Source organism: Odontesthes bonariensis, chromosome 10 (genome assembly GCF_027942865.1).
Source record: "Odontesthes bonariensis isolate fOdoBon6 chromosome 10, fOdoBon6.hap1, whole genome shotgun sequence".
NCBI classification, from domain to species: Eukaryota; Metazoa; Chordata; class Actinopteri; order Atheriniformes; family Atherinopsidae; genus Odontesthes; species Odontesthes bonariensis.
In genome coordinates, this window is record NC_134515.1 from 15,819,856 (window position 1) to 15,838,146 (window position 18,291).

At 40.7% G+C, this 18,291-nt stretch overlaps 1 protein-coding gene across 1 annotated transcript in view; it reads right to left on the reverse strand.

The window, feature by feature from the left end:
* LOC142390766 (forkhead box protein J3-like) overlaps positions 1-18,291 on the reverse strand; it is a 78,706-nt gene that overhangs the window by 26,131 nt on the left and 34,284 nt on the right. The window contains exons 4-7 of the mRNA XM_075476466.1: positions 16,756-16,830; positions 12,331-12,414; positions 6,005-6,106; positions 1,561-1,719 (exon numbers count right to left, since the gene is read on the reverse strand). Of these exons, the coding sequence (XP_075332581.1) occupies positions 1,561-1,719; positions 6,005-6,106; positions 12,331-12,414; positions 16,756-16,830 (420 nt within the window). The remainder of the gene's footprint in view (positions 1-1,560; positions 1,720-6,004; positions 6,107-12,330; positions 12,415-16,755; positions 16,831-18,291) is intronic.

Consider the following 18,291-nt stretch of genomic DNA (forward strand, 5'->3'; position numbering starts at 1 on the left):
CAGCTGTTCGGCAAAGCACGCAACACACGTGTCACTGATGTGAAGCCGGCCTTTGGGTCAGAGCATTTCACATGAGGAACGAGTTCGTACGATGTGCCCTCTGACCCATTACAAACCTCATCCACATGGGCCCATCAAGTAGCTCAAGTGAAGAGCTTGTGCCACGTTGGTGAGGTCTTGCATAAATATATGGATAAGTTTTCACAAAGTCTCAGCTGGAAGACATTCAAATTACTAAAGCAGAAATACCACATCACAAGGGAAAAAAGTAAGCCAGAGAGAGAAGAACAGGACTTGTCTCCTGTCTCACCGCAAAGCTGACCAATCACAGCGTTAAGTGGATGTGAATCTCAGACTGGCGGTTCAGAAATGGTTGGATGGAGACACCCCTTATCTTAAGTCTGAAAGGTGTTGGGAGGGGTGGAGGTTTTCAAAACTATTCGACCATCTGACCAGCAGTTCATGTGGAGTATGAAATCTGCTTCATCTCACACACACTCAGGTTCTCTCAGGCAGGAGACAACAGAACATTTTCTTACTTCTCAACAGATTGTTTTCAGCCGTGTATAATTTAGTCTCTTTGCTTTAAAGTGTTGGTTAAGCATCCCTTAAAAGCATCACAGTGGATGAAAATTAACGTTTTTTTCACTTTAAGCAAGACAGAATCGAGCCTCTATCAAAGCAAACCAGTATTTTCCAAAGGTTCAAAATTTATAATGCGGTGTTTGACCCTGAGGATTGTGAGAGGCTACAAACATCATTGATAATCTGTTGCAAAAAGACATTCAACTCACATGGTAAAGAATCAGCGCTTGGGATGCCTCAGTTGAACAACAGATAAACAGTTTTTGGTAAGTCTGCACTTTCATAATTATTGTTTCACCGTTGATAAATGTTCAAATACAAATCTGTTTAGATGGGGTGAGTTTGAAGTTTTTGAGCTAAAATGAAATATGGCTGAAATTGCTCATTTAACTTTGTGTTAATATATCAAAGCATACGCACAGCAGCTTTATTTCTATTTTTTTTCTTCTCAGCGCAGCTGGATGTTAATACTTTTAAAGTTTAAAGAGACACACCATCTGCTGAAAGCTTACGAAAATCCACTCCACATGAACCGGATGCTTATTTTCCGCCAAAGACCATTACAATTATATTAGGCTGCAAAGTCTGAACATCAAACCCGTAGCGAGAGTTTCAGCAGTGAGCTGTAGATCCAGCGCACATCTCGTTAGCTGGTTCCCACCTCCTTAGCTGCTCAGAGTGCACCAGACACCTTCTGCACCCACTGAGTGTCTGGACCAGCGACTGAATCATCCAGATTATGTCAGAATCAAGAGAAGGCAGATAATATAAGAAAAATTGCCTTAATGCTGGTAGTGGGTTTTTTTGCCAGTTGATGATGAAAAACCAGATGAGAAGTGGGAGAAAGCGTTGGCCCGGCTGACGTGAGACTCAGTGTGTGGCAGTGTCAGGTCAGCTATTGTTCCAGCACAGACAGACATTCTCCTGCAACGATCATCAGATTGCTTACAACCATTACAAAGGAGAGGGCCTTACTGGTGTGTAGCTGTGCACATTGCTGCCGCTGCTGACGGCGGTGTTCATGCTGTTAAGGTTGACAGACGCCAAACTCTGCTCTGATAGACTGTTGCTCAGGCTGCCACCAAGGCTCCCAGGACTCTCACTGCCTTCTGCCTCAGGGCTATACAGTGTTACCTACACACACAAAGACACAAAGAAAGACATCACGTTGACATGACAATAAAGCCTCTAACACAGAACCAAAATCTTTTAGGTTAATGCACCAAATATACTCCTTTCAGCAGCGGTGAGTAATAATTGAATTGTTCTTCGGGCTTACAAGCATTTTGCTCCCTTATTTCATTTGACTTGGTTTGCCAGTTCATATCAAGGGCACCGCCAACCTCTCAAAGTTACCCATCAGCCATCAACTTATTTGGCGACTCATGAAGAAATACAGAAACTTAAGTGTAAGTTTTGCTTCAGCTTACTTCAGCTTTTGCCTGAAATCGTAGACCTATACTCTTAGTGATGTTGTGATTTTCGTGAATAATATGAACCCAGAGAAAACCTAGCACCTTAACAAGTGAGAGGAGCTGTACTGTTTTATTGTCTGACACGCTGACAGATCAAAAAGCGTTTAAAAGCAGCGCCTCAGGATTCTTTTGAATCATGCTTCTCTTGTTTTATTTGATTGTCAGGACTTGTGAAGCAAATCGCCAGCATTACCTGCAGGCTACATTTAATTGTAAAGACAAATGTGAAAACATAGCCTTCGGGTGAGACAGCAGTAAAGGCTCTCTGGGGCAGTACTCTACCCTGTGGATCACCTTGTAGTATGGGGGGGGGGCATTTTTGAGCCGTGAGTCTTTTTCTGTTTTGGTGAAAGCTGCCATGAGTGAACATTAAATTCTCTTTACTGTGACAGCGCAGAGACGAGGAAATTATTATGTGGCTTCATGAGATATTTGAGGTTTACAAGCACGCACGAAGAAGGAACACAAAGGCATCATCACATTCTTAGGAAGGCCTCAAACTTATACCTTGCTTTTTTTTGTTCTTTTCAGATTTAGCAGAGCTCCCCTTGCAAGGAATTTGTGTAAAGACATTACAACATCTGAACACAATGACGACTAGAATCCCTCTGTGTCTCTTGTTATTCTTATATGCTAGTATCAAATAACAGAGAAAGTGCAGACATTGTTCAACACAAACAGAATATCAGTGAGCAAATGTGTTAGCGAGGAGGCTTCTGACACACTGCTGCGCCTGCAGGACGCCACCTGTCTGGACGTGGGCGGATATCATTGACGTTGGCATGAGCATCATTATTATCAAGGTCTTCCTCTCCCTGCTCTGAATCATTGTTTCATAATGTGCAGCGATGTCTGAGATACGTCATTTTTCTTTTTTTTTTCTTTTAGGAGAAACACAAAATGTGTGCAAACGGAGATGTTTCAGGTAAAGAAAAACCCTTTTTCAGCTAAGTCTGTCCACCTGCTGCCTGTGTGAAACTCTCTGCTGCTAATGAAGCTGTCCTTGTGCTCTCTGTTGTCAGATATGTAATGAAACTGGAAAAAAAGTGCTGTCATTAATGGGATTGTTAAAACTACCATGGTGTGAAATGAACTCGTTGAAAGCATTTCTCTGTGGTTTTTAGTGCTTTTTTTTTTTTTAAACCGAGCAAACATTAAAATCCTAAAAATACTTAATTCACATGGAGATGAAACTGAAAAAAAAAACCTAAAAAAAACACGGACCTCCATGCTTAAAGAGCTGGAACCAGCAAACGCTCAACGTTGTAGTTTCCAAATTACTAATGAAAATAAAGTGAGCACATGGGAATATAATGATAGGGACTAAGTCTAATGAAACTTCTTAAGTGCTGAAAAACTATGCCTGAAGTGTTTCATGTTAACAAATTCTGGGAACTATGAGTCAGAATGTGTTAGAAGTGCAGAGTGGAAAACTGTAAAATGCTGTCAAGTCCAGAGGTTCACATAACATCCAGAGCAAACACGCAGAGCTATGTGAGCTGCTGGGGGACAAATCTTCTCTCTGGTCGGGGTCAGGCGAAGGGGTCACCTACCACACATTATCACTGTGTGTGTGTGTGTGTGTGTGTGTGTGTGTGTGTGTGTGTGTGTGTGTGTGTGTGTGTGTGTGTGTGTGTCTGCACGTGCCAGATCAGACGGGCGTCAGAGGTCCCAGCAGCTGCTTGATCTCTGACCCTCATATTGCTGGTCACACCCCGTTCAGTGTTTTAGGCAGAATGTGTGCCTCTGTGTGTGTGTGTGTGTGTGTGTGTGTGTGTGTGTGTGTGTGTGTGTGTGTATATGTTGTACAGTGAATACTTAGAGGTACAGTAGCAGTCCCAGATTCTGTGAATCAGAAAAATTTTTCTTCTCAGAGAAAAGCACAACTGATCTACATACATATTTTCAACTAATTCATTAGTAAAAACAATCATTACACACCCTTAAAAAAATCTATATATTTGTATTTGATCTAAATGCCCACCACTTAGCAGTAATCTAAACTTTTTCTAGTATTTCGATGCACTGAGAGTAACATATGTGCTTGTCGAGGAGTACTAATACTTCATAATGGCAGTTTACATAAATCAACGGGTTTTTCAATTCAATAATACTCCATTAGTCCCCCAGGGGTAATTATTTTGCTGCACTACAAATGATTAACTTTTAGAAAAGCTGAGGTGCGGTAGAAATCTTCAGAGATCACCATGAATGGATTGAGGTGTTGTTTTCGTAGCTTGGCGACAACTTAGCTGATGATGTCATGCACGGCGTCGGCAGGTAACACAAGCAAACTCTCTCAGAAGACAACAGGGACTCTGGGGTCTGCATTCCTCTGTCTGAAGCTTTTATGGCTCAGCTTTTAAAGGGGTTACTGTGGATGGAAACAAATCTCCTCTGACCTGTCGCAACCAACATTTGAAACCCCGGGTTACCCTCAAAACTTTCAAAATCATTTAGTTTGGAATGACAACCAATGTGAACCGTCCCAAGCTCATGTCAACATGATCTACAGTGACAAAAAAAAAAAAAAAAAAAAAAAACACTAACCACATTAATTTATGTTGTCTACACAGCTACTTGTCATTTCTTTTTAATGATATATGTTTTGGCAAGTCCCCCTCTGAAGCCCCCCGTTTGAATTAGTTTCATTTTGCCAGCTCAGAGGCAAATATATCCTAAAATAACACTCTGAAAATATGGCTGTTTTCATTTACTTTGCTAATTTATGAATTCGACAAACAAAACTATGGATAATGTTTTAAAATGGATTTTTTTTTTCTTTTCTTTTCCCTTACGTTTGAAAAAACATTCCCATCCAGATGAGAGACATAAATTCCCACAAATTCTGAAATAATCATGCTGGGCCAAATAACATCTACATTAATGACACATAATGTCAGCACCAAAACAGCAGCTTGTGCACGGGCAAAACCGACAGACTAATGCGATTCATTTTTGTAGACAGATGAAGAGGCAGAGTTGTTGCTCAAGATTCAGTACAAGGCGATCAAAGCCCAGGAAAAGATCGGGGGGAAGAAATGCATTTACATAGGCACCAGTATCGTTAAGGTTTCCTGCGCATGCTCATTACACAAAAGCAACAGAGGGTCGGAAACACGAGAAAACAACATGAGAGGGGCAAGGTTCTTCTTTTGCGGCCACAAAATATGAAAAAGATACGTTAGTGTGGACAGGGTCTCTACCACAAGCTGAAACTTATTTTAGTGGAATATTTCTGAAGTTATCAATTCAAACCACTGTCACGGTTAATGGAGATGAGGGGACCCAAATGTAGATGTGGATGAAGGCAGGAGGTTGAAGGAACTTGACTTGATTTATTTAAGAACTGTAACCCTAAGACCCTAAGAAAAGCCAAAACCTAACTTCTGAACAGGGGACATCGAAACAACTGCGTAGACATGAGGCGGTAACATTGAGGATCCAGCAATGACTGAGAGAAAGCAAGAGGAATATATACTGAGGGAAACTAATAAGGTGAAACTAGTGACTAATAGACTAGGTGACAGGTGTGGCAGTGGAGCTAAAGACCAGAACAGGAGGGAACTGAGGAAGCTACGGAATAGTGACCAGAATCTAAACACACAAAACTGAAAATAATAATACTAAAAAAAATAATCAAACCATGAAAAAATAAAAAAAATAAAAAAAATGTCAACATTTAATATACAGGCTAGAATTATTAGCAAACATTACGTTTTTACTTTAACACCATGCCACTTAAGACTAAGAGTAAACTGAGTGTTATAAAAGAAGTAACAATAGGAATTACAGCACAGAAGATGTCTGCCAGAAAACATTTTAATTTTGCCTGCACAGTTGTCACAAGAACTTTGAAATGTTTTCCACAACAACGGAATATTTCTGGTTCCTCTTGAACCGACTAAACCAAGCCCTTCCCAACTATCAAGCTGGTGTCGTACCTTGTTGGTTACAGCATTGATGGCCAGAGTCGGGGACGCCCCTCCAGACATGATGCAGTCCATTCTCAGAGACTCTGACTCCAGACTGTAAGGGGTTGATGCCTGCAGACGGATCAGAACACAGATGTGAGAGAGAGGATCGATAAATCAATAAGTATGTTTACACAGGATGTCACATTTTTTGCTTCCTTTATGAAAGAAAAGGAGATAACACCTCGCACCAATTTTTGCTGTTGTACCGTTAAGCTGACCCTCACTGAATTTCAGACAATGATATTCCTGAGATTCAGAAAACAACACAACAAGGTGAGTTTGAGCAGCTATTCAGAATGGTGATAGAAATATGTTGTTTTTGTTGCCCCTCCCTTCTTTTTCATTGTTTTAAAATGACCACCCTTTGGAATGACACGTGTTTTAAAGTGCTCCACATGAAAAGGCCACGGCTTTTAAACGGCTGAAGCAAAAACTCCTTTGATCGATGATTGGATTGACATGGTTGATAAAATTGAGATTGACATCCTATCACAGGCTTCGGCGAGACGATTTTACCAGTGTGTGGTTTAAGTGGAGCGTATATATAGCTCCCAGAGGACCGGGCTTTATATGATGTAAACTAAATATATTCAGTTCAAATATTTGCATTCATCCCACTTCTGTAGTGCATATAGTTCTGTTTGTGGTACCATATATATATCCTTTAATGAGGGCCAATACACAAGTTATTCTGGAAATGTTCTGGCTTCCAAGAAAAAAAGAAAGAAACTACCCCACATGCTCATGAGTCACGCCATCGTTAACTTGTTTTTTCGAGCTGTGAATCTCCAACATACATATATATATATCGATGTCATGCAGAGAATTAAGAGTTAAGAGGAGGCCTTAGAAATTAATTACACAAAATGTTGTTTCTCAACTAACTTTATGCAAGGCCAAATGAAGAGACGAAAATTAATTCAAATTCCACACATTTGCCTGTAAAACAGCAGCAATTCTTCTGAACAAAAACTTCTGCGGCTACTTTTTTTTTTATTTCAGCCCCAAACACTCGATAAATCTCATTATCTATGGATCTTCTCCATCAAAGAGAAGTTTGTGTTTATTCTGCTGCTGTTGCCTTCCATCTGTGGCTAAATTCAAGCTGTTGGTATCGATATGACTGGAGCTCTGACAACAAGCCCAGCACATTGATTTAAATCAGTGAATTGGTACATACCCTGGGGAGACTGGTACAATGTAAAGAGTGTAAATAAAGAGTGTATAATAGAAATCAAAATCCCTGTGTAGCAAATATGTGACCGTTTACCTAATATGCACCTGTATGACCTTTGTAAACCTCATTTAGCTATTCAAAGTTAATTTAATTAAAGTTAAAGAGCACTAATCAGAACCAAAATTGACTGGCTGTGACAATGTAACGTACAAAATGCAATATATCCGTAATATCATCCATATTCATATGGAGATTTGGTAAAAACTTCAACATGCTCCAAGATTCATGTTTCCTCCGTGAGCCTCCTGAATCACCCACATGCGTTGGGCTCAAATCTGTGTGAACGAGTCAGGCGAGCTTCATGTAAATCTCCGGACTCTTAAAAACCCTGAAAAGTGGACACATCACTTGCACTCGATAGGATGAATCAAGCGATGCTCACGAATTATTCACACATCTGAAAGGTTGTCTTTTTTGGCTGCAGTTCGTTCCCTGCTGTCCTCATCAAGAGCTACGGCAGGGTTAACTCTGTATGAGGACACGATTAACCATTCAAAGATAGACTGACGCTTGGCAAAAAAAAAAAGAAGAAAAATAAGAAAATAAGTATTTTTGCTCCCCGTCTGACTCCTTTCAAGGTTCAAGACAGCTTCCATGCCTTTCCAAACTGCTTAGAGTAAGAGGATTGGTTGGTAACAATGCAACCTTTAATTTATGATAAACTCGCAGTGAAACGGGTTGCCGGTTCCCTGGTGGAGGCACTTAGAGAGAAGACAACACAGGGGTGAAGAAGAGTGGAAAAAAGGCTTTGGGAAGAAGGGGGAGAAGAAGAATAGGTAGATAATTGAGTGGTGACAGACAGGCAGATGGAGAGGCATACAAGAAATGAAAAAGTGATTATTCCAAGGGCACCGGAGACACAGGTACAACACAGAATGTACACTCCCTGTCTGCACACTAATACAATGCATTTATGCAGTTGACGTTTAGCCTCAGTGCCAACTTTAAATCTTTGACTGTGTAGCTAAGGTGCGAGGAAAACCCCAATGAAAACCATTAGACATTTTCAGTCCACCTTTTTTTTTTTTTTTTTTTTTAACCAGACAGTAATGCTGCCATAAATCTTTGCACTTTAAACCTCCCAGTTTCTCCTTAGCCCATGTGACAGCCCACAGCATGTCTGCCAGCAGTGCAAGTGAGGCGTAAGAAAAAGGGTCGAAGGGCCCATCCATGTAAGACGAGATGACAAGGCTCTGAATTAATTAATGTTTGTAATGAAATAAAAAAAAAAAATCGTTGGTGAGGAAAATATGTCTAGCAGCAGCCCCGGGGCCTTCTGTGGTAATTAACTGGAACACAAGCCTAGAATATTCCCTCCTCCCTCCTCTTTCTCTTACTTTTTTTTCCCTCCTTGCAGCCTGACTTTTTCCCTCTACGCTCTGCCTACCACGATGCATTTTCTCTTTATTCCTGCATCCCTTCTTTAACGCTCTCTCCATTCTTCCGAGCAACCCTTTCCGTCTCTTTTACCACAAGACTTCCTCCAATGAGCAACAGTGATTGTACACTTTGCCGCTCGTCGCCTGCCTGAGCTCCCTGAAGATCGGGAAGGCTAAAGCAGCAATATGGGCAGAAAGGGAGAGGAAAGAGTGGCAGATGAACGGAAAGATCGTGTCGCCACAAACAGTGACAGGAAGAGAGAAACTGCAGCAGGTTTCCTTTCATGCAGCAGCACAGACAAGTGTATTCAGAAAAATCACAGTGGGTCAGTCATATCTCAGTGTGATCCAGAAAAAATGAACACAGAACTGCCTGCACATCAGAGTTAAAGTTCTCAAGTAAAACTATCGTCACCGGAGATGTTTTATTATGCTGGAAATCTTCTGCTGAATTCACTAAATGTTAGGTGAAACTTTGCAGAAGGGAATGATGTCACGCTACTTGAAGTTTAGCACAAACGTCAGATGTCAACGCTTATCGCCCCTAAATTCATGCAATTTGAACATCTAGTTTGTCTTTCTGATATTTTCTGCAGGGCACATGGGTCACGCTATAACTACGCATGTGTAAAATAATTCCTATTTTGGAGCTTCTTTCGAAAGAGAAAAGTACTCCTGCGCAGCAACTGAGCTTTGTACACCATTTTCACACCAAAAGTTGCGTGTTTAAACTGTTTAAACTAAAGATAGATCAGGCCCCACTTAGAGCCTCGGTGTGAGACATTATAGCTGCTGAATGTGTGTTTCTGTATAGAAAAGTGAACTGTGCTCATCCCTGTAGCTCTGACCACAGCATCCTCAGTGAAAACTGATTTGACTGATATTACAACAGAATAGATTCAACAAATTTAGCATTTAATGACTTTTTGAATTACAAAAAAGTAAACCAGCTCGTAAACATTTTTTTAGCCCACTAAGTCTTTACATTATAGTGCAAGAACTGCTCTTTTGAGCTCTATCCACAGAATAGAACTGCTATTTAGGCCAACAGGCAGCATATGAGTTCCCCTCTTGTGATGGTCTTTTGTGGATAATGACGTGTTGAAGATCATTATGCTGTTGTTAAAGCCACTGTCGTATCCCTGCTATCAGAATTAGCTGGTGTTTTATTGAGATCATTCATTTCTACAGGTGAAATGTTCCCTATACCACTGGCTGCGACACAATCCTACAACACAATCAATCCACCTGTTTAGCAAGTTCTCAATAAATTCTTCACCTTCTTTTCCTCGAACATACCGTCTCTCTCTTTGACCACAAAATTCCATTCTAACTGCATCAGTAACTTCACCAGACTTGTCAATATGCATCGGCCCTGTTTAGACATAGCTTTTCCAGTGTAAGATGCTGACTTTTGTGGTGAGGATGCAGGATAGTTTTGTTTTTTTTCTTCCATGAATGTCACATTGGTGCCGGTGTGGCGGCATAGCAGATCAGTTCACCACCGTTCCAGTCATTTGCATTAAAGCGGGCGCTTTGATTGGGCTTTTTATTTTCCTTTTTAGCATTACATTTCTTCGTCTTCAAAGCCTCAGTTGTTCTTGTTAACTGTCATTCCCTAATTATAGCGCAATAACGGGAAAAAAAAAGAAGAAAATACTGTCTCAAAATACTAAACTCTCAGATTTACTGGCTTTGAGCACATTAGTTATTTAAATTTTGATGTGTGTGTTAAGCAGCTGCTTTGGGGAGTCGAGTCCAAGGCTGCTGATTGTTAGGGTTGAAACAGAGAATTTGCAAAGCCTTGAAATGCAACAACTGACATTTCCAGATCGTGACGGTGAACAAAACCTGGGGCATAAAAAGTTAATGCAACACACACACAAGTAATCTTGCTAAAAATGTTGAAGAGCATTTCACACTCTGAAGCAGAGTTAATCTTCCATTCACAAAAAAAACTATTTACAGTAACAGATATTTTCAGTATGTGTTGTCACACTTGCATACCAGCATTGAGCACAGTCCATTTAAACTCAGTGGGATAAATAGACAAAAAACATTTTCTGGTGTTTAGTGTGTTGAATACAGATTCTGACAGTTTGTGTGGAAGTATTAATGACTTTTTTTTTTTCATTAGACCAAACGATTGTGCTAATTAGCTGCTGGAAGACAGAAACTACAAGCACAATATTCAGCAGTCAGAGCCAAAAAAAAAAACAACAGAGATAGCAGCAGATAGGGATGATACAAGACCTGCAACACGTTGTGGAGCTCGCTCTGCTTTTGTATTTAGATCTGCAGGTTAATGACTGAGCAGGAGCCGCACTCTGCCGAGCCGATGCAGGGTTTCATATATTTATAGCCTCTGCTGCTGTCAATCAATTTCTCCAAACCAATCTTTCTTTCTCATTCCTTCTTCTGACTTCTCACATCTATCCTGTAGCTTGTTCCTTTTTTTTTTTTTTTTTTTCCTGTGGCATCTTGAAAACCGCGAATCCGGGAGCCTGTGGTTAACATGGGTGAATGTATACGTGAGATGTTTTTTAATTATGACCAAGGGCTCTGGTTGTGCTGTGAAAAATCCACACACGCTACTCATCAGGTATATCTATAAGATGCAGGAATTCTTTTTTTTTTTTTTTTGTGACTTACTCTGGTATGAGAGGGGCCAGTAACAAGTGAATCGATATCAGTCAAATAGCCTTCAGCTAGGATAACCCTGCTATTTTTATGGCTTTGAAAATTTAATAATTAAAGCATAAAAATGTGATTTTCTGGTATGGTAGTCAATTACAGCTGCTGTTCACGCTGTGCCTACTGTGTAGACAAGGTGTTACACTTTGTCTACACAGCAGCTTCAGACCTCCATCTGTGTCTACACAAGGCACTCAGGCACAGCGCACATTCACTGAGGTTATGAGGATACAACAGAAGACTTTAATATACCTGAAACACAAAAATGCACTTTGCTTGCTTTTTCAGAACCGTACACAGCCGCACGCAGCCCAATGAAAAGGTAACCTGCTCCTTTGTTTGTCCAGCTCCTCCACTCTGACAAAAATCTCATTTTTAGGAATAGCTCGCAAATTTTGTGTAGATTCTCACAATCGTTGTTTATCATAAGCAACTGACTTTGCTGGTTGTTAGCAGCAAAATCATCAAGGTGCATTTAGTCCAGAAGTTTATGATCAAATCCCTGTTACGTCATTCTCAACCTACCAGGCTCAACAAAAATGTCTCTGAATCATGATCTCCGAATGAAAGTCTGCACGGCTGCAGACTTTCATTCATATTTTTCAGGCACGTCACACATATGCTGGTCTATCAGAGTGCTACTATTGAATTGGAAAAGCAGAACAGTTGTAAGTCTGTTCACACAGAGAATGGAGCAATTTTGTCTTATCTCTTGTTTTTGCGCGTTATCTGGCTGGTATGAGCGTTTCCTCGTTTATATACTCACAGTGACAAGAAAATCCTTGCTTGTGCCTCCCTCTTTGATAAGAAGCGTAAACTGGTATTAAGAAGTAAGATCGTGAAAACACAGAACAAGTCTGACAGTCTGCTTGAGAGATGCCAGTGAAATACTAACTGAGTGCTGTAAGACATTGTTTAAGGCTTTTAAAACAAAGGCTCTAGAGTCAAACATAGATGTTTAGAACTGGTCTCTGAGAGCTTACCCGTTCGCCAGAGCGTGGTCTCTTCTTCGGCCGGCTGGGTACTGTGTCCTCTTTAGGATTGGTGTCTATGGCCCAGTAGGAACCCTGAATGGTGGCCACAACAAAGCACAGTTTAGCCCATTTGATGGAATCATCTCTGCATACTCTTTATATTGCTCTGTGAGTTTATTTACCCTTTTTACTTTTATTTTCTTTTTTCATTACTTAAAGCTGAGGGTGGGCAGAAATCTGGAAAAGACCCACCCCCAGATAAGCACAGTATGCATCATTTCACTTTTTCCATGTTACAGCAGCAGTTGGTACACACCACTCCAGTTCGATTGCAAACTACCCACCGTAATTGAAACTTTTATTCAAACTTCATTTCAGACTTTTTGAAGGCACTAATCTCCTTTTTTTTTTGGTGAGAAAAGTTGATGACAACGTCTGCATTATTAAAACCAATAGGAATCCTTGATCTTCGAAGCCCCGTGGTTGGTCAAATTTCTAGTCATGGCTGAGAGGGCATAATTCTGTTTTTCTTGGTTGCTTGATAACTTTAAAAAAAATCTAATAAAATACTGCCAACTCAAAGTTCAGCGGTGAAAGTCAACTCAATTCAGATTTTTACTAATGTTACCTATAAGTACGATATGTGCCGTATAGGACAATAATAAAAGCAAGGACCTATTTAATGATGAAATGGTGAGTGAGAGATAATGGATTTTCCTGATGTAAGTTGTCCAGGTAGGCTGAGTCTTACAGGTGAATTTTATGGACCTGCAATGTGTTTTACAAGATAAAAACTGTCCTTCAAAATTGTGTTTTGAGTCAATCTAATTAGTCACTACCTGTCTCTTTATATCCATGTACATTAGTATTTACATGCAGTCGGACAAGGACACAAGTCATGCAGGTTTCAGCTGGTATGACATGAATGATATGATTCTAAAACAGCAATAACCCTCACCCACAAATGTATACTTCAACAGGAAATCAAAGCAACTCAGAAGATTGCCTAGCTGATGAATTACAAATGGAGTCGAACATAAGTGATGTCCCTGAAAACAGCACCGGTAAAACAGGAAACAATATGAAGTAAAACCTTCGTCAATAAATATAAAAACATATAAATATTCAGACCAGATCTGAAACAAAAACAAAAACTAGCTGTACTATTTGCTGAATATGAGCTCAGCGCAATGATTTCTTTAGAGTACCTTTCCCCTGACATTCAGGTGAACTCTTCGCCTTGATATGTCCTCAGAAATGTTCTCCAACACATTGGCAGTCAAGACTGACCACGTATCTCAAAGTGCACACGGGAAAACAAATTAAGATAGATAAATAAAAGCACAAAAAAATAATAGAAGCAGATAATGAACCTGTGACCACTGTGATAAATAAATAAATGCTCCTCACTCAGCTAGAAAGAAGTCCCAACATTTCGCATTCACATTTCAGACCACTTCCACAATTTCGCCATCAGTACCTCCATATCTGTGAGAGGGAACAAGGGCTGGGCTGAAGTAGCAGGGCAGCACTTTGAACAGGAATCTTACAGCGGGCACCAAAGCTTTCCCAAACCACCTGGCAGATACTGTATCATCTCTCCACCACGACCTGACTTTGCCACGAGGCCTCCTCCAAGCAGAACATATCCCAAAATACACCTCCACCGGAGGGCATCTTGACCAGATGCCTCAACAAGCTTCAGGAACAACAACTCAACAGCACAAGCTCCGGCCGGATGAATGAGCTCCTAACCTTGTCCTTAAGGGTGAGCAGAGACACCCTTCCAAGGAGGCTCATTTCAGTCGTTTTTATTTGCTTTTGTGTTCCTTTGGTCACTGTCTACAGCTTGTGGCCATGGATGAGGATCAGAATATCTCTTCATTTATTGTGGACATTGTGAACCTGCTTGTATAAGCTGTCATCAGCATAAACAAAGATGAGACGAGTAATACTACAAGAGATCTTTTATATTGTAGAAGGTCATAAATTGGAAGATGGAGCTGGACGTGACTCATTTACCTAAGCAAGGTTTTTTCTACTAACTTTTGAGAGTGGACTTCTGAACCTTTGTCAAGTGACTCAAGAATACTTCAGGACAGTGAAGTGATTATAAATCAAACGTGAGATATCTAAGGATTCATACCCCCAGTGCATCCTTCTTTTATGGATAATCTTTGTGAAAAACACAAATTGTTTGTTGAATACACTTCTAGAAATTCTGATGTTCATTGTTTTTTCGAAAACAAAATAGGATCAACAGTCTGGAAACACAAAGGTGTTTCGTTACTCCTTTTCCCATAAATATACAGACCTGGAAAATAGAAGATACTAATTTCATACTTTTCAAAACTTTGTAGGATCTGTGCATATAGTTGGAAATAAATAAAAAGGTTATTCTAATGATTTTTAAATTCTCCAACAGAACTGCTTTACTCTGACTGGTTTTAGTCTCTGTAAATTGTCTTAAAACCAAATCATAAATCCAACACCACGCAGTGTGTTCTTCTGAAGCTCTGTCCTCTCAAAGTGGGGAATTCATATTTTCCAACAAAAATAACTCTGGTGTCATGAGTTTGATTTTACTACTTTATTTACATTTCACTTACCTCTCTGATTTAGATAATGTTGCCGTCTCTTCAGCACAGCAGCTCAAATCTGTTAATATCTGCTGAAAATATGTCTGTTTGCGTGTTTGGTCCTGCTAAATCCAGCTAATTCAATCTGCTGTAGAAGTATGTCTGCTCATTATGGATTATCTTCCCAGTGAGGCTGCTTCAGTCACTCTGACAAGAGAATCTGTCACAAAACAGACAAAAAGTCCAGAGCATTGATCCACGGCATCTGATAAAATCAGCTCATCTGTGTGTCCTCTAGTTCTGTATCAAATCCATTTTCCTTTCTTTTGTCTTCTGGTGGTGCCCACTCCTGCTTCCTTCCTCAAAAAATTCACTCCAATCCTTTTGATACACGCTGTTAAAACACAGCAGCCCAAAAAATAAACACACCAAACAAGAGAGGTAGTAATCAATTGCATTTAGAAATTCCTGATTTCCTCCTGGCCTGATTTTTTTCCCCCACATTTATTTTTTCCCCTTCCCTCAGAGGGAGCTCTAAATCTGCAGACTAAATTCAAGAAGTTCATGTGGGCCACACATGCACACAGCTCAGCCCTCAACATCCAGCCCCCTCTTCATCTTCCCTATTCTTGCCTCTTCTCCTCCCCCTGTCTCTCAGTCCCACATCACAGAGCAGTACACAGCCAATTAACGTTGGCACATGCATGATTTAGCTTCTGCCCCCTCTCTGTGGTTTCAAACAGAGCATGTACATTCAACTCCTCCACACACAGATGACCTCGCCCCCCCATGCCGAGGTATCGACCGCATCGATCCGCGGTCTGAATTAAGGTGCCGGTCAGGTCCAAGTCAGGCTAATCAGGGGCTAGCCGCTCTCTTTGTGTCTATCCAGACTATAGACCTCCACTCACGCCCAAGGATTTTGCCTGAATTATTTAAACCTTCTTCCCCCTAATTTATTTTTCAATGGCTCCTAAATCCCCACAGCCAGGAAAAACTCCCTCCTCAACCCCCCCCCACACACACACACACAAACAGAATGAGCAGAGTTTTGAAAGCTCATTGAAAAGTTTTGGCTTGTCAGTTTTGTTTTGTTTTGTTTTTTCCATAAGAGTCGTGGATTGTTTCCCACATTAAACTCTGCGATGTGATGCGATGAAATGCACAAATTCGAGATTTTACCCCCCCCAAAAAAAAAAGATAAGCTTGAGCGATCAACCTTAAATATATCATGTCCACATCTGAGTGAAGCAAGTGCTTTGATGCTGCACAAACAAGGACTTGACAAATTGTTGTTGTCAAACCGGTAGAGCTGAGGTGGTCCTGGTAACTCAGCTTTAGTATCAGCGATCAAGCCTATCTTAAGCTTCCTGTGATTGTGTCTGAGACGAAGAAGGAGAGAAACAGGCCCTAATAAAGCATAACTAATGCACGAAAGGCCTTGTATCAGAGGGCGTGTACCAACAAATACTTATTATTCATTACTCCTCGTGCCACATTATTACTTGGCAGAATCAATATCGGAGGAGCCACAGAAGACAGAGACAGCAGCATTAGGCATTCAGCACAGCCAGTTTTTGTGCTAGAAACTGCTTTTAAGTACAGACACTTCATTTGTATTAGTGCGAGCGTATGTGTGTGTGTGTGTGTGTGTGTGTGTGTGTGTGTGTGTGTGTGTGCATGAAAAAGAAAGAGACAAAGAAACAGTGTGCACTCATGCAAGTGTGTGCATATATGTGATATAAGAGTGATTAAACCCTTGAAAAGCCACCTAGGTCTCATCTGTGAGCTCGCTGCATTTTCATTGTGCAAGCTATCGCAATTCAAGCTGAGCTATTGTTCAGGCCATACTTACTTTTCCAGGGTCATCTTTGGAACGAGGCACTTTGAGAAAACACTTGTTCAAGGACAGGTTGTGTCGTATTGAATTCTGCAGGAAAAGGACAGAAAGGATGAGAGAAGACAAGAGAAAAAAAGAATAGCAGCTGAACACTTATAGGGACTCAACTCTGAAATTTCCATTCATGATAACAGCAATAAGTTTAAAAAAAAAACAGTGAGAAGAAGACTGGGAAATCAGAGAAATAAACCTTAAACGTTTCACAGCAGTTACAGTCCACTCGAAAAAAATGCGAAGATGAGACATTTGTTAAAGAGTCAAATTACAGACGGCTCATTTAGGTCAAATGTGGCTTATGACAAGAATGTCCGCTCTCACGTATTGAAGTATAAGACCTGTGCAATGGATCATTCTCACATACGTTATTAACAATTACATTCATCTGGTCCCATACAATAGCGATGTCATATAAGTCCAAGGCAGTCTAATCTTCAGTCTGGTAAATGGGCTCCTATCAAGGCATAACAAGCATTTTGAGTTACAAAGGGAATAAGAATGTTGAATGAAGATAAGAGAAGCTGCAGTCCTTTTAGCGCAACAATCAAAATACATTCTCTATCTTGGTACTCTGCATAGTTTGGCTACCTCCGCTGGAGCCTTTAGCTGAGGTATCAAAAAGTTCCGGACCTCTACTTTAACAGTTGGAGAAGCTACTTGGGACCTGAGCACTGTTCACAAAAAAAGACCCCGTGTGACAGTTTCTCAGGAATGAAACGCATGCCGTTATGCAGCAGAGGCAGACAGCTGCATATATCTGTTTTGTCACAGACATCTGAATATGATCATTGAACGGAAGGCTGAAATATATTTGCACTGCATAGTTGAAGAGCCGATGCGTGGTTAAAGCCGTTTTCTGGTCTGACTGTGAGGTGGGATGGTTGTGAACATTCCCAGTCCGAGGTGCTTTGGGCTTGAATGCATTCTCTGTATATGTGAAAGAGGTGTGTTCAAGCTAAAGCTTTGATCTTACACTGAATTACTGAAACTCACATTTTTGTAAGCATATAACACGTTCAGCGTTAGCCATAATGAGCAGAAGCTGATATTTCTACAATCTGTAACACCCTGTATTGTTTGTGTGTGTGTGTGTGTGTGTGTGTGTGTGTGTGTGTGTGTGTGTGTGTGTGTGTGTGTGTGTGTGTGTGTGTCTATTGCGTACATGTGAGAGGAGGGAAAGAAAAAGAGAAGACCAGAGACAGGGCCCACAACTGTATGCGCTAACCTGACACGAACCTGTTCTCCCTTCAGGCTCCCGTTCTCCACTCATCTGCTGCTGCTAATTAATACCACTGGGGAGGAGGAGAGGAGAACATAGATACATTGGAGTACATTCTTCCCCCTTCTCCCTGGTTCCTACTGCTCAAAACTAGCTTTGTTTCTCCAACACAAAAAAAAAAAAAAACATCTTCTCTCTCTGCCTCAAGAATAACATAACAGCGTTGTCCACCTCTGCCTTGCCCCGATCCTCCTGAAGAAATGCTTCAGCAGCTT